Here is a 23334-nt window from a genome sequence, read left to right as displayed (position 1 = left end):
TTTGTCTCATCTTAATGGCCAGTGACATGTTTGAAAAAAGAAATTGCCAGTTGGTGATAGAAAATATTTATGTTGAGAGGGGTGACAGGTGAGAGTAATGGGACTGCTATATTAGACAGGAAAACTCTAGATCAGGGGTGTTAAACCTGATTTCATTGAGGGCTGCATCAGGTTTGTGTTTGATCTTGAGCCTGGGGGGAGTGGCCAGCATGACATCACTTGTATAGGGGGGCTTCTGTGCTGGCCCAAGTGCTCTGCCAGTGAAACGGGCTCGTGAGCTCTGTTTTCGGCTGCAATGGCTTCTTACAACCCTCTGCCAGTGAAAATGGAGCTTGGAGGGCCACACATGGCTCATGAGCTCTGTTTTCAGCTGGGACAGTCTTCTGCAACCCTCTGTTCAGTGAAAAAGGAGCTTCTGGGGGGTCAGAAGTGGCACTCGCAAGCTCCAGTTTCTCCTGGGACGGTGTCCTGCAACTCTGTCAGTGAAAAGAGAGCTCAGGAAGGCTGCACGCAGCCTTCCAAACTCCGTTTTCGCTGGCAGAGGCACCATGGGCTGGTCCTTTGCTATTTCCAGGGGGTCCTGTGGGCTAGATCTAAGCATCCCACAGGCTGGGTCTGGCCCCTGGGCCTTGAGTTTGACACCCCCGATCTAGATAATTGCTGAATAGCAGAGAGATATAAATGCCTTTCTTTGCTGTGATACAGTAATTGTCCAGATACTTGCATTCCTGAGAGAAATATATATGGCATCTCTACTTTTCAAATAAAGTGGTATTTTTAAGTCTGAATGGGACTTTATATCTAGTAAACCATAATGGAACTTGTTTTGCTTTGACTTAATAGTATGTATCCTGCTAAGTGCTTTTTCCGAAAGGACTTTTTTCCTTTGAAAACATTTCACTTCTCTTCCAAAAAGTTTCTTCAGTTATATTTTTCAGAAGTTTTTCTTGGATGAGAAGTAAAATGTTTTCAAAGGGGAAAAAAACCAAGAAAGTTTTGAAAAAAAGCACCTTTGGGGCAACCATGACCTTATTGATTGAGAATCTCCATAGACCTCCTGCCAGTGTATATACCTGGGAGGAAAAATTCAAAGAATTATTTATTTAATTTATATTGTCGCCTATTCGTACATGGCGACTCAAGGTGGCTTATAGAATATAAAACCTCATTTAAAACAATAAAATAAAAAGAATCAAATAAATTAATATAATAAAATCACACTCACACACCGGGGAAAGCACACCACACATAATATTTCTAGAGGCTGAGGAACAGATTAGCTTCAAAACAGGTTTGTCCCACTCTTCTTTATAATGTAAACTGAAGGATTAATTCTCAACAGTTGAGGAACCCTCTACATTGCTGGAAGTCTATTTACCTGCTCCACAAGGCAATGCGATATATAGCACTAGCACTTACTTCACGGTGCTTTTACAGCCTTCTCTAAGCGTTTACAGAGTCAGCATCTTGCCTACCAACAATCTAGGTCCTCATTTTACCCACCTCGGAAGGAAGGGAGGCTGAGTCAACTTTGAACCTGTGAGACTTGAACATCTTTAATGCAAGGCCCCTGCAGAGTAATAATGTACTGTATCTGAAGCCTTTTCCAACTTGCCCTAGAGTGTTTATCAAAATCAATTAGCAAGTCTATTAAGTCTTCTGCCGCATGGTAAATAGCATTAAGGCGGACTCCATGCAACCTTGCGGGAGGAACTAATATAATTATTGTGCTTTCGCTATTTTAGATAAACAGTACTAACTTTGCCCAAACTCGTGGCTTGAAATTTTGGGCTTAGACAACTTAGAACTTCGCAGTCTTAGATCCGACCTAAGCGTAGTACATAAAATTATCTGCTACATGTCAATGAATACTTCAGCTTCAACCACAACACACCTGCACACAAAAGATACAAACTCCAGGCAAACCGACTCAAACTTGATTGCAGAAAATACGATTTCAGTAACACAATTGTCAATGCCTGGAATGCATTACCTGACACTGTGGTTTCTTCTCCAAACCCCCCAAACTTTAACCTTAGACTGTCTACTGTCGACCTCACCTCATTCCTAAGAGGTCTTTAAGGGGCGTGCATAAGCGCACCAGCGTGCCTACCGTCCCTGTCCCAATTTTCCCTTGTATTTGTATCCATTTCATGTATTCATAATCATGTTTATACATACATCTGTTATATAATACATGCTTGACGAAATAAATAAATAAAATAAGCTTCCATTATCTCCCCGACATCTGTGTTTCTGGGCAAGTTCCCGTGAATCGGGAATAGAGCGCAGAGTAGTTTGATAGTTTTAACAAAACATCCACCAGTCCCCGCTTCCTCAGGATTGAAGTTTATCATCCCAGGAGCCATTTGAAAGCAAGCGCGTCATTTCCTCTCGTCCAATCGAAAGGCCGCAGGTCTTCTCTTCTGGGTGATCTCACAATCCAATAGCGTTCCGCCTTTTTTTCTTGAACGAAAGCCTGAGCGGGTTTGCTTGAGGCGCCTGAAGAGAAGGTGCGCGTGCGCATCGTCTTCGGGAAGAAACGGGGGCGGGGGAGGGGGGGAAGAGGGACGGTGGGTGGGTTATTTTTCTTTTCTGAGTTCTAGAGTGGTGGGATTTGAGGACTTCCGGGACGCCTGGGAGTGATTTTCCGCGTCCCTCGAGGCGCTCCCGCGCCCGGTCTGACTGTTGCGCTACGCTTGGGATTAGGTGAGCGCTTTGTTTCCTGCGCGTAGCGAAAGCGGCTAAAGGCGGAAGAGGGGGGCTGGGGAAGGCGGAGGCGAAGTTAAGTCAGTTCCCGCTCTTCGTCGCGAGGCGCTCGGAACTTCTTAGTCCCCCCTTCCCCCATTTTCCTACTCCCGCTGAGTTGGTACCGTCGGTTCGAGGAGCCGGTTTCGCGTGCGGGCGACGAGCTGAAGTAGCGGGAGGAGAGCCGGACTCTCGCTTCATTGATAGGGAAGAGCTCTTGGCCAGGAGGTGGAGATGAAATTGCGGCTCTCGTCCTAATGTTTTTGGCGGAGGGGATTTTGAACACCTGTGAGCATCCCAGGTGTTAGTTGCTTGGGTGCCCTCCCCTTACCTGAAAGGAGCCAGTACCGCTTCTGACTCGAAGTAAATTGGAATAAACTATGGCCAGCACTGATCCCCGTAATTTACCGAAGGATCCAACCTGTTGCTTTCCGGATGTGTTGCGCTATGAGAAATAGAGTTAATTTAAGACCTGTAGTATCTGGAGGGCACCAGGTGGAGGGATGGATTAGCCTTCACCTTAGAACATTTTTAACCACTTGCACACTAAGACTTTGCTGAGTAGGTCTGTGTATGTCTCCTGAGGCAGAAAACCTGGCCCCTAGAGCCTAAATTGTCAAGATTAAGATTGGAATAAATTATGATCCAATCCAACTATTGTGAATAGCAGGGTGTTCCTCACGATCACCTACTTGGCTACTCGAGATAATAGTTTTTAAACAAAGTTGAGTGCAAATTTGGATAACTCATTAAACAAAGGAGTTTTTATGGCAGGCACATGAAGACATAGATAAGTTCACAGAAACTTTTAAAGGATCTTTACTGAACTACAGTTTATTTCTTCATGTGCCTGCCATAAAAAAGACCCTTGTTTAATGAATTGTTAGAAGTTTTAACAGAAAGACTAGTTCTGTCACATTTACAGAAATGTGAGATACAGGTAGTCCTCGATTTACAACCACAATTGAGCCCAAAATTTATGTTGCTAAGTGAGCTTTGTCCCAATTTACGACTTTTCTTGTCACATTTGTTAAATCAGTGCAGCTGTTAAATTAGCAACACGGTTGTTAAATAAATCTGGCTTCCCCATTGATTGCTTGTCAGAAAATTGCAAAAAGTGATCATGACCACACAAGACTGCAGCTGTCATAAATGTGAATCACTTGTGATTCAGAATATAAATCATGTGACCATCATATGCAATGGTCAGAAGTGTGAAAATTGTCATAAGTAACTTTTCAGTTCTGTTGTAACTTTCAAGGTCACTAAATGAACTATTGCAAGTCAAGGACTTACCTGTATTATGCAATTAGAATTCTTGAAGATTTTAGCTGAATGTTTTATTGGTAGAAGACAGGTATGTACAATTTAGTTTGTTCCCTTGGTTTTGGACAACAATTTTTGCACTCCATTGTCTTTGGAGGTGTTGGCTGGGTCTGGTGGCAATTGAAGTCTAAATGTTAGGGAGGCAATAAGTTGTTTAGCAGGATATAAAATGCACAATATGAATAACACATTCAGGGTTTTTTCTGTACCTAAGTCATTGATGGCAATTGCACTACAGCAGTTGTACAAGTTAGGATTAGTTTAAAATCTTAATAAAAACACATTTTCCCCTTCACTTTTAGCATCCTTTAGATGCTGAACTCTCTGAAACACAACTTCATAATAATCCTCATTAAAAGCTAAAATTAAATCAATGCATGTGGTGATTAAACAAACTGATAATGTCCTGTGAAAGAATTGACTATCTTTTTTTTGTTGCTGTAACAGTTAAATAAGGCTACTTCTTTGGTAAAATATTTAATATCAGTAAAGTGTAATTGTAATTTTCAGAATTATACTTGATTATTGAGCTACTTTAGTTTTACGAAAGATAACTTTCATGTATTCAACATTCAGGTAACAGAAATACATACTCCAGTAGAAAAGTAATACATAGTAATGTTAGAATTGTAAATTTAAAATTTATAAAATTATAAATGTCCTTGTTGCTTGTTTGTATTGAAATTTTCAGACACTATGAGACAAGAGTAATATGGAAGATTTCAAACATATTGGGGATGAGACATTTCCAAGTGTTTTGGTCAACTCTATAGCTAACCATACCAATGAAATTTTAGACAATATTACACTTTCATCAAATCTTGGTCTTCCAGTTGCTGCTTCAACGGAAACCAGACAAAAAACTGGTTCTCAAAGCAGGTAATGCACTTAATAGAATGTGTAAACTGAAAGATTTTTCATGGCTATTAATTTCCGAATCTTAAATTGTTTCCAGACCTACTTTTTCATTTTGCAATTTTGAACTGTATTTGTGCAATGTGCTTAGCCATTGTTAACTTGACCAGGGTTTATCTTATTAATATAGTTCTTTTCATTTGCATGATATAGTCACAAATTAGCTTATTGCATTCTAGCCTAATGCGCTTTTTAAATAAGGGCATGGTTATTTATTTTGATACGGCTTTTTAGAAAAATGGCTCAAATAAATTGTTAACAGCTGCTAAATACTTAAAATAATTCATAATAACATGCCTAGTGAGCAATACTGCAACTGAAGTGGCAAGAACTCTTAGAAAATTCCATTGATGCATACTCTGGCTGTCTTGCCCAATATGCTTATTCAGAGTTGATTTGATCATGGTCTGTTTAAATACCGTATTTTTTGGAGTATAAGACACACCGGAGTATAAGACGCACCCTAATTTTTGGGGAGGAAATCAGGAAAAAAACCTTTTTGCCTCTTTCCCAGCAGCATCCATCAGTATTCATCTGATTAATGTGTTTGCTACCTCGATCAGAGCCTAATTCCCGAAGTGGTCCTGGGAACTTTGATAATTTCTGGGCTGTAGCGCCACGATCCCCTCCCCGATTCCAAAAAGGGTGCATGCAGAGGCCAAAAAAGTTCAGCATGCTTCAGGTGGCAGGCGGTTCCAGCACGTGCTGCCACCTCAAAATGCTTTCCTTCCCAGTTCCCCGGTGCACATTGCAGAGCCACGCACCCGCCTCCTTCTCCTCTGCAGACTCGCCTTCTCTTACTCCTGGCCAGCACTGTTGGCGGGGGGAGGCAGGGAGAAAAGCGAGAGGACAGTACAGTCAGGTGAGGGCGTAGGAGCCGGGCGCGGACACAGAGCAGGTAGATTAGAGACAGCCAGCCAATTGCCGGCTTGCTGGCTCAGATGCTGGCCATCCGGAGTGCGCAGGTAGCAAAGGAAACACACGTTGTGGCCACTGCCTCCTGCCAACGTGACTCGAGGAGGCCGAACAGCAGCAAAGAGATATTTCTCTGCACAGAACAGCCAGACTCAAGATGGGCACAATTTGGGGGTGCAGGTGGGGCACGGGATGGGGCAGGGCGGGGCACACATCTTAGCCAAGTCTGGCAGCTCCACCGCTTCTCTCTCTTGGCCACTCTGTGCAGGAGAAACATCTTGCACAGTAAGAAAAAGTTTCTCATGAGTAAAGAAGTTTTTCTTTTTACTGTGCAAGGTTTCCCCTGCAAAGACCAGCGGAGACATGCAATGGAGCTACCAAACTCTCCCCTCCCTCCAGCTGGGGCGGGCTCTGGAAAGCCGCCGAGAGAGAGTAAAGAGGTGGCTGGCAGAGCATGAGTAGTCAGACAAGAGAAAGCGGGAATGCCGGCAAGTGTGGCGGGCGGGCAGGAAGCAGAGGCGGCTCCAGAGGGTGGGCTGGGGAACAGGTAGGATCCCCTTTTCCTCGTACTCCCCCCCCCCCCAATTCCTGTGATCAGCCCTGGCCAGGAGACACATTCTCCCCTCGGCCGCAGCTTGACTGCAGCAGCGAGTGGCTCCATGTGGTCCTTTGTGCAAAGTGCATCTTCCAGGGCGGGAGTGGTGAAGGGACCTTCCAGACCTGGGACCCGGCAGGAGAAACTTCACATGGCTCCTGAGGGGGCTGAGCCCTTCCTGCTCACAATGTCTTCACCTTGAGGGCATTGCTGGTAGCCACTTCCCGCAACTCAGGACCTCTCTGCTCTCCTTGCTGCTGCTGCTTGGCCTCCTCGAAGCATGTAGGCAGGAGGCAACGGCCTCAACGTGGGTTTCCTTTGCTGCCTGCGCACTCTGGGTGGCCAGCAGCTGAGCTGGCAAGCTGGCAATTGGCTGGCTGCCTCTAATCTACCTGCCCTGTGTCCGTGCCAGGCTCCTGCGCCCTCACCTGACCGTGCTGCCCTCTCGCTTTTCTCCCTACCTCCCCTGGCCGACAGTGCTGGCCAGGAGTAAGAGAAGGCGAGTCTGCAGAGGAGGAACCACTTGCCACCTGAAGCATGATGAACTTTTTTGGCCTCTGCATGCGCCCTTTTTGGAATCGGGGAGGGGATCATGGTGCTGCCGCCCAAAAATGCTTTCTTTGAAAAGGCTTTGAACGCAATTCCACGGGCTGCTTCGGGAATCATGTGAAAGTGAGGATCCCTGCCGCATGGAATCCCCGAAAATGCAACGCGTGGAGTGAGTGGGTGGAGGTGCATTTGGAGTATAAAACGCACCCAAATTGGGGAAAAAGGTACGTCTTATACTCTGAAAAATGTGATAACTCCATTAAGGCAATAAATCACATACTAATAGTATAGGTTGAATTTCTAAAATATAGTAAATTAAAATGGGCTTGTTAGTTATAGTGTAGCCTTTATTGTCATTGTACATCATGGATACAACGAAATTGGTTATATGTATGTATGTAAGTTTGTATGTTTTGCTGAGTGGCAAGGACAACTTCTGTGCTTGGACTGGGGAAGAGCAAGGAGAGATTTCATAGGAAACCATAGGCTTTTTCATGAAAGGGCTGTCATGAAAAAAAAAAAGGAATAGAATTCTTCCAGTAGGAAATTTTGAATGAAATTTGAATTGTGAATGCCACTTTTGAATGAAAATATCAGAAAAAAACAGATCTTGACTAAATATTAGATGAACGAGCAAGAACAGTTTGCCAATGGATCAAAAGGTGTCAGTAGGTATCTATTTAAACGACTTGTTAGCCCATTGAGTAATATTGAATTCCTAAATTTGCACAAGCCAAACAATTAACCAACGACGTACTCTGGTTTGCTCAGCAAAAAGTCACTAGCCAGGTATATTTTTTTCTAGTGTGTAAGTACTATTTCATACGAGTTGTGGCATGAACTAGATAATCCCTAGATTTCTTAAATTTCTGTAGTGAGGCTCTCAGACCTTGCATATTTTTGGATACATAAATAAATTGATCTTCCAGTTGCTGGCATCTTTTAATACAGATACCTAATAAAATGTGTGGCTGGAAAAAAAGGAAATTGTTTTTATCCTCCTTTATATGCTAACTGTTTTAAATATAATCTTATATTTCTGTTAAAAATAATTGTTATTCTTTTTCCAAGCTGAGAACATGAAGGACAAGTAACTTTTATTTCTTTTCATATAGACTTTCTGATCATGCTTCTTACATTGAAAGAAAATTTTTGGCCACATTAGCATCTTCCTGTGGTGATGAACTTGATTCAGATCCAAGAAAAAATCTTATGTCTAACTTTCATGATACCGTGTAAGATTTATATTAACCAATGGTACATTCTTTGATGCAAAACTCCATAATTCTGGCATAATTAATAAGAATAGATTATTTCCTATCGTTTTCTCAAAAGACATGTCTGTTTATGGATTAGAATTTTAGGAATAAGTTAACACTATTCATAATTCTCAAAATATATTTGATAAGTAAGTTTTACAAAAAACTCAGATAGTCCTTGACTTATGACCATAATAACTCAAAATTTCCATTGCTAAATAAGTGGAGGTTTTTTTTTTGTATTTTCAATGAATTTTGTCCCATTTTATTCCCTTTCTTGCCACAGTTGTTAAGTGAATCACTGCAATTGTCACATTAGTAACACAGTTATTAAATGAATCTGGCTTCCTCATCGATTTTTCTTATCACAAGGTTGCAAAAGGTGATCACATTACCCCAGGACACTGCAACTGTCATAAACGTGAGTCAGTTGCCAAGCATCTGAATTTTAGTCATGTGACCAGGAAGATGTTGCAGTGGTCATAAGTGAATAATGATGACTTTTTCAGTGCTGTTATAACTTTGAAAGGTCACTAAATAAATGGTTGTAAATCAAGGACTGCCTGTAGTTAAATTTTCTTCTTAAATATTCTAATTCAAATAAATAAGCTAATATTTTAATATATATTTCTAACATTTTATTATGTATGACAATTAGTCTGAATTTTGTGAGTACTGTTATTAGTATGGTTACCAAATGTATTTATTTATTTCTTCTGTAATGATGAGTTTTAGGTGATCCTTTGATTTTGTTCCAAATGTGGCGTCTCAGCCTTCCCTAGATTAGACAGTAATTCCTAAGCAAAGTGACTTTTTAATTGTATATTTATCATCCAGTTATATGGTATATTGAGAGAGAAATGACTTTACAGTTGAAAAACAATTCTGTGATAAATCAACTTTAAATTTACTTTTTAAAACTCTGAAAGTAGATATGAACAATTGATTGGTTACATATTTTAAAATAGACAGATATATACTTGTATGTATTTAAAATCTGACTTTTTTCAAATATTTGCCTGTCTAATTATCTAAATTACTTTGCTACTAATGTTACCATTAACCATTTAAAAAGAAACATTTATTATTTTAAAAAAATCATTGATATTTAGCTAAAAATACTTTTTGAGCTTTTAAAATCTAAATTTATGATTGAAAACCTAATTCTAACTTCCGCAGGGAAAACTGTGATTGTACTGCTGAGATTATCTTGGAGCCACCCCAAAAATGTTTACAGAGAAGACAAAGCCAAAATTCTACAGATGATTGCTTAGACAAAAATCCGAATAGTTTCCATGAAAAACATTTAGAAGGTAGGAAGTTTCAGTTGTGTCTGTTGAGTTTTAGTATTATCAAGAAATCCACAACAAACCAAATTGCTGGAGTTCTGCTCAAAATGATGTTTTATTCTAATATGTAAAAATATTGGTATAATGAATATATGCTGTATTCATTGTAATTGTGACCTTATTTGTCAGTTAAGTAATATCAAGTCATCTAAAAATAATATCCGTTTCTAAAATAAAAACTCCAACATCTGCCTACAGATAGTTCTCAACTAATGACTTTTTGGTTAATGACTATTAAGACAGAATTCAGAAAAGCCATTTACGACCTGTCCTCAAAGTTATGTTTATCCCCTCCTTGGTCACATGATTGCATTTTGGTCCCTTGGCAACTGGCTCATATTTAAAGCCAGTAGCGTTGTCTTGCAGTCATGTGACTGCAATTTGCAACACTTACGTTTTTTTTACCATTTTCTAGCAAAAAATAGCCATTCATAAGAATTGACTTGTTTATGACTCATTTTACCACCATAGTAAAAATGGTTGTAAAATTAAGTCCAGTCACAGGTTGGTTTGACAGCTGCAATGACTTACAACTTCAATTCTGGGTTCCATTATGATTGTAAGTTGAGGTATACTTGTAATGGAAACATACACCTTTAGTGATATAATGGAATTGTTTATAGAAGGGCTGCAAAGAAGAATCTATTGGCAAAATTTGCCTATTAAGTATATGGTTGAGAGGTGAAATTTAGCAATTGAAATAGTTTTCTTGAATTTCCAGTCTTGATTAATTTGTATTGGGTAATCAGTTAAATTAATTTTTAATTGTTAGATTTTTTTTCTGAACATAATATTTAAATTGCTAATTATTGCTAAGTACCAGACTAGTTGCTAGATCATGTTGAGTTACTTTCATGTGAGATGGGTAGCTGTATAAATAGGGTTAAATAATACTCTAGCAATTTGAAATATTGAAGAGTTATAAATCCCTAAAAACCCTTGCTTGTAGTAATGAATAACATATGGAGGAGAAAAAAAGGTAAATGTTCAAGCTAAAGTCATTTTCCATAGACTGAGTTTAAGAAATTATTTCTAGCTTTCAAATTATTACTAGAACATAGAATAGAGTTGGAAGGGACCTCGGTGGTCTTCTAGTCCAATCACCTCCTCAAGCAGGAGACCCTAAACCAGGGGTGTCAAACAGGATTTCTTTGAGGGCCGGATCAGCATTGTGTTCTCTGTGGGTCGACTGGAGGGGGGGGAAGGATGTGTGTGGCCCCCCGCACCTCATTTTAGCTGGCGGTGCTGCAGGAGACCATCCAGCTGAAAATGGGATGTGGAGGGGGCGTGCATTCACCCCCCCTCTGGCCCCAGTTTGGCTGCCAGAGGCACTGTGGGCTGGTCGTTTGCTATTTCCAGGACAGCCCTGTTGGCCAGGTTTAAGCACCCTGCATGCCGGATCCAGCCCGTAGACCTTGAGTTTGACACCACTGCCCTAAACCATTTCAGAAAAATGATTGTCCAGTCTCTTCTTGAAACCAGTAATGGAACACCCACAACTTCTGAAGGCAAGCTATTTCATGAGTTGATTGCTCTAATTTTCTCCTTAGTTTTAGGTTGCTTCTCTCCTTGGTTAGTTTTCATTCATTGTTTAATGTCTTGGCTTTTGGCGCTTTGGAAAATAGTTTGACTCCCTTGTCTTTGTAGGAGCTCACCAATTATTGGAATACTGCTATTATAGCATCACTTTTCATTAGACTAGACCAGGGGTCGGCAATGTGCGGCTCCGGAGCTGCATGCGGCTCTTTAGGTCCTCTGCTCTGGCTCCCTGTCCCATCACTGACTGCCCCTGCCCCTCTCTCGCCTGGCCTGAGAAGGTAAGGGTGACGGTGGTAATGGAGAAGTGGCCCGGGCTGATTCTCTGGTTCCTCACTTTTGTGGAGCTTCTTCTGGCCCTTGTTTGTGCTGGGCATGCCTCAGTTGCTTGGGGAGACCAGCAGCCTGCTCTCCGCCCAGAGACACTAGGTAGGAATGGAATCTGGGAGAAGGAGATGTCAGAAAGGGTGATGGGCCAGCTTTAAAAGGGGGTTGGCCCGCAGAACCTTGCATGCCCACCCCGGATGTCAGGCTCATAAAAAGCCTTCACCAAAGAAGCTCACGCGTCAGTCGATCTCCCCTCCCTTTCTCTCTGTCTCTCTGTCTCTCTCTCTGTCTCTCTCTCTCTCTGTCTCCTCTCTTTCAAAGCCATGACTCGGCCAAGCTAGCAATCTCGCCTTGGGGCGCTTTGCTACGTTTATTTCTTCTTTTTGGAAATTGACCGCCAGCTGTGGTGGAGGCTTTCTTTCGGGCAGCCCCCCTCCTCCTCTCACAACCCCCTGACTGGCTGTGGCAGGGCGGGAGGGTATGCATGCATGGGGAGACCCCCCCTCAAGCAAGCGCCAAAGTGCAGCAAAGGCGCAAAAGGACACGGCTTCTCTGCTGCACTAAGGCTCCAGGCACCGCTTTGCCATATCATCCCTCTCCCCCTGCATGAGAGGAGGAGGAGGGTCACCAGAGCCTTAGTGGAGGAGCAAAGCGGCCCTGTACCTCCCTTTCCGCCACATTGGCACATAAGGCAGTCTTCGCTTCCTGCTTCTTCGGGCTGGAGCTTGCGTCCTCCATGCTCGGTCGAAGAACTGCAGGGGGGGGGGGGAGACACAGCAAGGCAATGGCCGGAGCCTTAGTGCAGGAGACAAGCCATGTCCTTTGGCATCCTTATTATTTATTTATTTATTATTCACACTTATAGACCGCCCCCTCTCCCGGAGAGGACTCGGGGCGGTGTACAGTCACTAAAATACATTATAAAATACATACATAAACAATTAAATTAATACTGGTGAAGGAGGTTATGAGACTGTAATCGAATAATAAATATAATACGTTAAAAGCCTATAAAACCCTTAAAACCCAATTAAAATAAATAAATCCCGGGAGGTAAAACTAAGACAGTGCCAGGCCAGCTGATTGAAACACACTCCTTAATTGAGCAGCCAGCCGCCCTGTGTGTGCCTTTTCTGCACTTTGGCGCTTGCTGGGCGGGGGGTGTCTCTCCATGCGTGCACACTCTCCCAGCCCTGCCACGGCTGGCCAGGAAATCTCAAGAGGGGGGGTCACCCGAAGGCAAGCCTCCACAGCGGCTGGTGATTGTTCCTCAGCAGACAGAGAGAGAAAGAGAAGGAGGAAGAGAGGGAGATAGAGGAAGAAAGAGGGAGGAGGGAGGGAGAGAGAGAGATGAGAGAGGGGGAGGCAGGGAAAGAGGGAGATAGGAAAAAAAGAGAGAGAAAGAGATGAGGGAGGGAGGGAGAGAAAGTGATGGGACAGAAGGAGAAAGAAAGATGGGAGAGAGAAAGAAATGGAAGAGGGAGAATGAGAGAGATGGAGGAAAGGGAGAGAGAAAAAGATGAGAGGGAGATAGAGAAGGAGAAAGAGAGAAATGGGAGAGGGAGAATGGGGGGACAGGGAGAGAGAGGGAGAAGTGTGTGTGTGTGTATCTTTCCCATAGAAAAGAAAATATAGCCACAAAACGTGGGTAGGTGTGGCTGGGGGGAGGTGACATGTGACTCGGTGGGAATGAATGACATCGAGTTGGTCATGCCCACCCAGGGTTTGTGGCTCCCGGTGTTTTGTTTTCTATGGGAAACAGGCCCAAGTGGCTCTTTATGTGTGTAAGGTTGCAGACCCCTGGACTAGACATACCCAATTTCTGTAACCGTTCTTTATATGTTTTATGATTAGCCGCCTAATCATTCTTGTTGCTCTTCTCTGCACTCTTTTCAGAGTCTCAACATCTTTTTTATATTGTGGTGACCAGAACTGGATGCAGTATTCAAATTGTGGTCTTACTAAGGCTTTATAAAGTGGTAATACTAATTCAGTAATATTTTCTGCAATTTCAGAAGCGACTACCAGAGACAGATATTTCACTTGGTGTAGAAAGGGCCTTTTTTCATTGTTGGTTACCATTCACTGACAGAATCTTCATATAATTAGAAGTGCAATCAGCTCAAAAGAGAGTAATATCACATCTTTGGATAAAAAAGTGCTAATAAGGGAGGGGATTGAGAAGGAGGATAAGAAATGGGGGATAGAATTATAAATTAATTCATGAACAAGGTAAAATCCATTATTTTTTTTAATTATTGCTGATTTATGTATGTTATAAATATGTTATTAGAAAATAACACTCATGTCTGATGTTATTAGGAAGATGTGGTTATATTATGTGCTTGTAATGCAAGAGAAACTTAATTACTAAAAATACAAGTGATTGTCATTTATCATTTTATGGATCTGTTTGTTAGATTCAAATTCTTTCTTTCAGATTTGACAACTAAAGAATATATTTCCTTGGAAAAAGAAAAAGAAAATCAGGTAACTTTTTTCTACTATCTGTTAAAATGCATATGGTACTATATATACCTTTGCATCCTATAATTTCATTTTCCATTTCTGAACAATTACAGTATTTAAACAAATATCTGTAATCAGCCTAAGAAATGTTTGCACTGTTCAGGTTATTTGACACTCCAGTTTGTACTTTTATGAGATACTTTTTCTGTATTTGTTAACACTTTAAAAATTCCAAATATTTGCAGAATTTCCATCTTGATTACTGTAAACTTCATTTTTTAAATTTAATATTTTCCACTAATTTATGTGGTATAAAGTTAAGAGATTTTAATTTTCTTAGATCTACTTTTAACCATCCATGTGGAACTTAAATTGAATAACTTTTATTATAAGCTCACTATATACATCTTGTGAGTTTTTCTTGGGACTTTCTGCTGATAGATTAATTTCTAAGAGTTCTGCAGATTATCAAACAAGTAATTTATTAAAATTAATGTTTCCAGTTTGCTTCATTAGATCCTGATCAGAATGATATAGCAAGTGAAACAGCCAGCAATTCTGTGGCTGGCTTTTCCAGATTTATAGAAAATGAGAAATTGCTGAGCTTTGAGAGCCTTGAAGAATGTTCTACAGGTATGAGATAAAAAGTTAAAATCTGGGAAATTTCTTCTGCTTCTATTAATGGTGATGTATCATATCAGCAAACAGATCATTGCATATGTTGTGTTTTTTCATGCAGCTAAATGGTAACTTTAAATAACATTAAAAACAACAAACAACCTTCTAGAGATAAATGATGAAGATGTGAAACGTTTGTTTAATAGCAGACCTTTCTTTTCCATTTTAGATCATGATATTGGAGATGAAGAGTTCTGTGATGACCAGTTGGAAGCGTATTTTGAACAGCTTGTATTGCCAGAAATTGAAGATGCAGAGGAACACGGGGACTATATTAAAAGCATGGAATTACCTCCAGAACAGGTATTCCTAAATGAAAAAATCTGTCACTGTAATATTTCAAATTGACAGTCACTGAAAGGATGCAATAAAGTTGGTTGTTTAAAGAAGAATCTAAAATGAAGGTTTATAAAAGGATGTAAATCAGTTGCTGGAGGTATGGAAACATGTACCGTATTTTTCGGAGTATAAGATGCACCTCCCCCCCCCTAAAAGAGTGTGGAAATGTTGGTGCGTCTTATACACCGAATACAGCCATTTTTGGCCTCCTGAAGCCCCACCCCCGAATCCCATTTTTGCGAAAAATAGGTGAAAAACAGCCTGTTTTTCACAAAAACTGAGGCATTTTCCCCTTCCTCCAGCCCGCAGGATCACTCTGCAGGCTTCAGCAGGGCTGGGGTAAAGGAAAAATGCCCACGTTTTTGCAAAAAATGGGCCGCTTTTCGCAAATACATGCATTTTGCCCTTCGTCCAGTCCCCAGGAGCACTCTGCAGGCTTCAGCAGGGCTGGGGGAAGGGAAAAATGCCACGTTTTTGCAAAAAACGGGCAAAAAATGGCAGCAAAAAGGGAGGCATTTCTGCCTTCCCCCCAGTCCTGCTGAAGCCTGCAGAGTGCTCCTGGGGACCGGGAGGGACAAAAACTTTTTTTTCTTACATCTTTAAAATCTTGGTGCATTTTTTACCCCGGTGCATCTTATAGTTCGAAAAATATGGTAAGCTAAGCATTCTGTTTAAAAACGTATCCTCATCTAGGCATGTGTAGAGCAAACAAACTTTGGGAGAACTCTATTCAGATAGTCCTTGGCTTACAACAGTTCATTTAGTAACAGTTCAAAATTAAAATGGCACTGAAAAAGCGACTTACGACCATTTTTCACACTTACGACCTTTGTAGCATCCCCATGCTCATGTGATCCATATTCAGGTGCTTGATAGTTGACTCATATTTACGAAGGATGCAGTGTAGAGGATCATGTGATCCTCTATTGTGACCTTCCCACAAAGAAAGTAAATGGGGAAGCCAGATTCACTTAACAACTGTGTTACTAACTTAACTACAGTGATTTACTTAACAAATACCTTAACAACAGAAATTTTGAGTGCAATTATAGTTGTAACTCGAGGACTACCTGCATCATTTTTCCTTTAGAGGAAATAACCCAGTCCACACCGTTTATGGGGCCTCTTCATTTTGCAAACGGAAACTACCGCTTAGAGGGGGCTGTAAAGCACGGTGTATATAAGTCTAAGTGCTATTGCTATCTCTTGTTGAACAGGATAAACCAGCCAAAGTCAATTTTGAGGAAACTGTGCTATAGGGATCTTGGGATCTTGCCTGCATGACTTTATATATTGAAATATATGACACATTGAATTGTGTTCTGAAATCTACAGAACACCTACAGCAATGCAATGGCAACAAAATTAGTGTTAGCTGTACTCATTGGAATGCAGGCAGATACATTTCATATTTGTTGCAGTTTCCAGGTACTTTAATGGCAGCACAGGTAGAGTGCATTGCAGCAATACATTGAAACAATGAACACCTGAGAGGCTGTTGCCAGAGTTTCTGCTCAAAAAAGGTCGTTAATGGTACAGATTCTGAAGCTAGTCCAAAGCCGCACTGCCTGCAGATTCTACCTGTTGATTTAGAGCCTCAATTCAGAAGATTGAGTGTATTTCTTTGAGTAAGGAATCTCTTGTCAAGTTCTTGGCTGTTCCATTGGAAGCAAGAATTTTCCACACATATTTTTATCAAAACTAAGTAAAAGAGGATTATGGTTACATAAATATTGGATTGAATTGGATTTATTAGATTTATATGCCGCCCTTCTCCCAAGGACTCAGGGTGGCGTACAGCATTAAAAAAACACATAGTACAAAAGTTAAAAGGAAATTAGAAACAGTCCAAAAAAACAAACCCAATGTATATAACACTCACATTTTAAAAATTAAATAAAATTAACAGGCCAGGCCGGCTTGCTGGAAAAGCCAACTTTTTAGGGCGCGTCGGAAGGACCGGAGGTCAGGGATTATGCGAAGCAAATGTGCTGTATTTCCTCTTTGGAATTCAGTTCATCTTCCAGTTTCCTAAGGGGAAGGCTTGTTTATGGCTTTTGATGATCTAATGAGGAGCTATCTCAAATAATGATGGAAGATTTTTCAGCTACCTACAGGGTGAATCCCATTCCAGTTCTAAATGTACTATTCGACTATCAACTCCTCATGGATGCTGGGCAAATAGTCACTATTTGATAGTATTCAACTTCAGTTTGCTTTGTTCCATCCAGTTCTTTACAGCATCTAAACACAACGTAAGGATTTCCAAAATGTCTCTTGTTTGGTTCTGAATGGATCAGTATAATAGCGATTAGTAATTCATCTTGAAGCAATAGATTACCTTCTCCAGCACCTTCATGTAGATGATAAATAATGTAATGTGGATGAGAAAACCAAACTTCATATTTCATAAGAAATAGGTTTTCATCCTATATCATTAACAGTCCCACTGGACTAGGAAAGAATATATCCACTGTTTTATGAACCAATTCGTCCTTCCTAGTCCTTTCAAGAGCTCTGGAAAGATTCTGTAATCAGTAGCATCAAAAGTACTTGAGAGAGAGAGAACAGGGTCCAAGTCCCTACAAAAGTCATTCACAGCAACAAACAAAATTTGTTTCTATCCCACAGCTCAGCCTGAATTTGAATTGAAAAGAACCCAGACAGCTATCTTTATCCAAGAACTTTTGCAATTGAATCCCCACAGGTTTTTCCAAAAAGAGAAGATTGGAGTGGAAGTTGTCTAATATGTCTAAGAGTTGCCTTGGATGAGATAGATGTGTGGCTATATAAATTTGATTAATGAATATAAACTTTATTGCTCTTATTGTTGCAGTATATGATTAGGAAGTATATCTGCTTGAACATTTATGTTTATACATACTTACACACATACAAACATTAAAGTCTGTTATGGGCGCATATTTAATGGAATGGAGAGGATTGGTTTATACTGAAGAATTACAAAGTGAAGTAATGGACATTACATAATCTATTGTATGTGTTTATGTCTTTTTTCCTATTTACTTGTTTAAGCTTTATTCTAGAAAAAGTTTTTTTCTCTTTATTTTCAAGATATTTTTAAATCCTTTGGGGCAAATAGAGAAATGTAGGTATAGTAATGAACATGGCTGACTTCAGAGAATACAGCTTGATATTTTAATTATAGGAAGTAATAACATCTGTTTGTTGACTTTATTTGAAATATTTTCTACACTGGCTTCAATTTTGGTCCAATAAATTTATTTTTTATTAGTGCAAAGTGGAAGTAAAATGAGCAAGCATGATTAACATTAAGTAGATAATATCAGAGTTTAAAAGACATTTTGGTTAAAAATTTAAACCTTTAACTTCTTCAGGAAAAATTTCAGATTCCAACTGTTTATCAAGCAACAGTAAGAAATCATTCGCCTATTGCAAGTTATGAAGAACCATATGATGTTAAGGAAAGACATCACAGCATGCAAGAAGAACAATTCAAGTTGCCCACAATTACAAGGCAAGAGGTACAGGATAATTAACCTTAGTTACATTTTTAGTGGAAATCAGTCTTAATATTGCTGGGACTTGTTATGAACTTCAACAGATTGTAAATATATTTATTAACTCTACATACACTGTAAGTTGTCTTTTATTTCCTTCCTATGGAAGAACAATGAAAACTATAAATGTAATCCTAAATCAGAGTACCATAAGAGTTCTGATAAACTTTCTGTGGGAACAGCAGCAAATCTTTTTGAAATCAAAAGCAGAAAAACAGATTCTCAACATATTTGTTCAGAGATAGAAGGTAAGTTAATTTTGTAACTTATTTTTATTATTTTTTTAATGTATGTTAATTTGATCGAATTACTTAAATAAAAGACAGTGTGGTGCTTTTGCAAGCTTTAAACACCATTACATATACAAATAAATTGAGTAAGAAAAATTGAGAGAGATATATATAAAGTTTAAAAATAAAACCTAAAATGTTTTAAGGCCACAGTGTTAGGAGGCATATTTTGCGTTCTAAATACCGGGTACTTTTAATTAAGCAAGAAATTTGAGATGAGCACTTATGCATTAACTGATAACTGATGGTATCAAATAATTATAGTTAATGTAAAAGTAATACTCTGGCAATATAGTTCTATTCCCCAAAAAGCTTAAATTTATCTTAAAATATTGGTACATTGAAGCTTATGCTTCTAAAAACAGGAGTGGTGAACCCAAAGAGCAAGTGTATCATAGTCTTCTAGTTTAGAGTGACTCTACCTGGGGCTTCTCTACATGGGGCTTCCCTTGAAATGCACTCGGAGACTGCAGTTGGTCCAGAATGCGGCCGCGCGGGTGATTATGGGGAGTACTAGGTACTCCCATGTGACACCTCTCCTGCGCGAGCTGCACTGGCTTCCTGTGGTCTATCGGGTGCGTTTCAAGGTCTTGATTACGATCTTTAAAGCGCTTCATGGCTCAGGACCTAGTTACCTGCGGGATCGTATTCTGCCCCATACATCCCTGCGACCCATCCGCTCGCACAGAGAGGGACTTCTCCAGGTGCCGTCCACCAGACAGTGCCGAGGGGCGGCGCCTAGGAGCAGAGCCTTCTCTGTGGCGGGCCCAGCCCTGTGGAATGACCTCCCTCCGGATATTAGGACCACCACTGACCTCCGCTCCTTCCGTGTAAAGCTCAAGACCCACCTATTCCAAATAGCTGGCCTGGCTCAACCATAACTTCATAACGCTCCTGACGGGTTTTTTAATTTGGTAATTTTATTCAATGGGATTTTAAATTGTGTTTTTTAATTGTCTTCACTCATTAGTCTACCTCCTCCATGCACATGTATATGTCTTTGTTTCTTATGTATGTATGTTTGTCTTTATCTGTATTTTATTTGCTTTGATTGTACGCCGCCCCGAGTCCTTCGGGAGAGGGTTGCGGCTAATCAAATAAAATTATTATTATTATTATTATTATTATTATTATTATTATTATTATTATTATTATTATTATTATTATTATTATTATTATTATTATTATTATTATTATTATTATTACCCTGAACAGGGACTACAGGGTTGTAAAAAGGGAGTTTAGAGGCTGAGATAAAAACCCCAATATCTGCAAACCAGATATCTATACATCAGAAACTTAGGCAGATTTTGTCTTATAGATTAGAAAATGTACATGAAAAAATAATGTTTACCATAAAGAAATAACCATACATACATACAACCATACATATTGATGTGTACCTTTTTTATATTTAGGCACTGATCTTTTCTGTGTATTAATATACTAAAATTGGAAAGCAAATGAGCAAATGGTATCTCTAAAACTATGCTCTAATTTAGCATGGTTTTAGTTATAAATCACACTCTCTCTGCCCAACCCATTTCATAGGATTATTGTAGGGAAACAGGATGTTTATATATATATATATATATAAAATAAACTTAAAATTGTATGTATATAATTGCAGACTATCCTGACTATGATAGGGAAGATGGAATATTCAAAGTTACTACAGATGGCAGAAATGTAAGTTCAGGATGTAAGTCCTAAAATTTGTTGTAATAGACTAATTTTTAATTCTGGAAGAGCAGGGATGGGGGATTATAAGTGAGACAATCACATGGGTACTTCACTTAACGGCCATCATGATTTCTGACCGAAATGGGCCGGTTCCATTATAGTCTCCGGTCATGGACTACCTTTATATTGTAAAACTGAGTAAGAATCACTAGAGTGTAATGCTGTAATTTAATCAGAACATGTTCACCTCTAATTTTCCACTCAAGAGCAATAAAAAACTGGTGTACTGTATCATCTAAGCAAAAGGAGGATCTCACTTCATTATTGTAAGAGTGGTGTGATGCCTTCATTTTATCTATCTTGTTTGTATCACTAGCATGTAAAAGTTGTTCAATAGGTTTATTGTGGGACTGATTTAATAATACATAACTATTAATAGCATTACGTTTTTTTCTTGGTTGCTTGCAAGATTCAGCTTTGGCTGTTTTCTTACTTCTTTATTTAGTGGTGGATGGAATCTCTTTACATATAAAAATATCCAACGAAGCAGAATTGTTTCAGGTGATCATAAATTTGAGCCAAAGAATCTGAGCATTGATAAAGTATTGAAATGTTAATAAAAGTCTACTATACAGGTAGTCCTCGACTTATGAACATTTTGAGCCCAAAATGTTTGTTAAGTGAAACATTTGTTAGGTGAATTTTGCCACATTTTACGATCTTTCGTTCCACAGTTAAGTAAATCACTGCATTTGATGGTAACCTGGTTGTTAAGTGAATCTGGTTTCCCCATTGAAGTCACTTGTCAAGAGGTTGCAAAAGGTGATTATGTGACCTTGGGACACAGCAACTGTCATATGTATGAACCAGTTGCCAAGCATCTGAATTTTGATCAAATGATCATGGAGATACTTCAAAGGTTGTAACTGAAAAATTGTCATAAGTCCCTTTTTTTAGTGCCGTTGTAAATTTGAATGGTCACTAAATGAACTGTTGTAAATCAAGGACTCCCTGTATAAGTGTGTGGATTTTTGTGTTTTGTCTGGGTATCAGAAAATAACCTGGAAATATATCAGTTACTTGATAATGAAAAGAAAGACCATTTTAAAACATAAAGCAACTTTTAAAAAACTTTTTGTGTATTTTTGCTTTTTCATAAAAGAATGCCACAAATGAAATCAACTCTGAGCTAAATATTGATTCACTCTACTTTAAATGTATTGAGGATAATGCTGCTTCTGAGATCTGGAATACAGAACAACAAATCAAATTTCCCAACCAGTGTCAAATGTCTAATGAAAATCACATTTCTTTGGCTGATGTTTATCTGTCCCCCACTATTTGCAAAGAATCTGAACATGATCAACATACAACGAAAGGTCAGTAAAAGTCATTCATACGTTCTGGCACCCATTCATCTTGCCATGCCAACTAGAGTAGTGATAGCAATAGCACTTAGACTTATATACCACCCCATATTGCTTTACAGCATTCTCTTGAGTAGTTTAGAACCTCCGCATATTGCCCCTAACAATCTGGTTCCTCATAGACCTTGGAAGGATGGAAAGCTCACTTAACTTTGAGCCCGTCAGGATCAAACTCTTGGCTGTGGGCAGAATTAGCCTGCAAAACTGCATTCTAACCTCTGTACCATCAATACAAACTTTGATATGTTAATTGTAATATTCTTATACATGATATAAATTCTTTAACATGAAACTTTAAAGACAACATTACATTCATTTTTCAGAAGACCAGTCACATAATGTTGTATACCAAAATGAAGAGGGTAAATGGGTGACAGATCTTGCATATTATACCTCATTTGATAAAGAACAAAAATCCAATGTTTCAAACATAAGCGGAGACTTTATAACTGGAGGTAAATCTGATTATATTTTTATTTCTTTTACAATTTCCTACTAGTAAATTTATAATTCTAAAATAGCATCCATTTGCTAGCTCACACTTGAAATAATTAACTTCTGAATATCAAGAATTGCTATGTTATTAGAAATAGTAATGAAACGTATATAAATCATACATGTAAAGCTTGGTAATTTTTCTTTGAACTAATCATTAAAAAGTTTTATTACTAGAAACAATGTACTGAGTTGCTATATCTAGTATGCTAGGCAGATTATAATTCAGATGGCAATAAGAGAGTGGACAAAAGTATGCTTTCAGAATAATTAAAACAAGAAATAAGTAAAATCACAAAATTACAAAGCTAATGTTTAATTTACTTTTAAAAATATAGAATGAATTTTAAAATAGCTGCTTCAACAGGGAAACCTGGTTCACATGTGGAGACTACTTTAGGTTTTCAAAATGCACACAGTATTTGTTATGAGGACCGTGATACAGGCAGGGTATTCCAGATGGCTTAAATATTTCGGTGTTATTCCATAGATACCATATTTTTCGGAGTATAAGACACACCAGAGCATAAGATGCACCAAGATTTTGAAGAGACAAATTAAAAAAAAAGTTTTTGCACTCTGCAGATCTCCCCAAAATGGCCCGTTTTTCGTGAAAATGGGCCTGTTTTTTTTAAAAAAGGGCATGAATAGCCTTTAGGAGGCTTGTAGAGTGCTGGGGGGGGGGCGTGGGACAAGCAAAAAATGGTCCATTTTTCACTCATTTTTGCTCTCCCCAGCCCCCAGGAACACTCTGGAAGCCTCCTGAAGGCTATGCATGGCCATTTTGGTGAAGGAGGCAGGGTTTCGGAGGGCAAAAAGTGCTGTATTCAGTGTAAAAGATGCACCCAGATTTTCAGCCTCTTTTTTTGAGGGAAAAAGGTGCATCTTATAC

General features: G+C 39.3%; 1 protein-coding gene across 3 annotated transcripts in view; it reads left to right on the top strand.

Moving 5' to 3' along the window:
- The first annotated feature begins 2418 nt into the window (after window positions 1-2418).
- CEP192 (centrosomal protein 192) overlaps window positions 2419-23334 on the top strand; it is a 78718-nt gene continuing 57802 nt past the window's right edge. Inside the window, exons 1-12 of one of the 3 annotated variants that reach the window (XM_081952761.1) lie at window positions 2419-2513; window positions 4766-4953; window positions 8164-8283; window positions 9487-9620; window positions 13960-14009; window positions 14492-14621; window positions 14836-14969; window positions 18365-18511; window positions 18657-18795; window positions 20468-20526; window positions 21683-21899; window positions 22271-22402. In XM_081952761.1, coding sequence (XP_081808887.1) covers window positions 4787-4953; window positions 8164-8283; window positions 9487-9620; window positions 13960-14009; window positions 14492-14621; window positions 14836-14969; window positions 18365-18511; window positions 18657-18795; window positions 20468-20526; window positions 21683-21899; window positions 22271-22402 — 1429 coding nt within the window. In that variant the 5' untranslated portion in view covers window positions 2419-2513; window positions 4766-4786. Of the gene's footprint in view, window positions 2514-2566; window positions 2710-2820; window positions 2918-4765; window positions 4954-8163; window positions 8284-9486; window positions 9621-13959; window positions 14010-14491; window positions 14622-14835; window positions 14970-18364; window positions 18512-18656; window positions 18796-20467; window positions 20527-21682; window positions 21900-22270; window positions 22403-23334 lie in introns of those variants that run through there. The other 2 variants (XM_081952759.1, XM_081952760.1) reach the window with 2 other exon arrangements.

This window comes from Natrix helvetica (genome assembly GCF_964273705.1).
Source record: "Natrix helvetica genome assembly, chromosome: 4".
NCBI classification, from domain to species: Eukaryota; Metazoa; Chordata; class Lepidosauria; order Squamata; family Natricidae; genus Natrix; species Natrix helvetica.
This window is presented reverse-complemented; position numbering and strand designations above follow the sequence as displayed.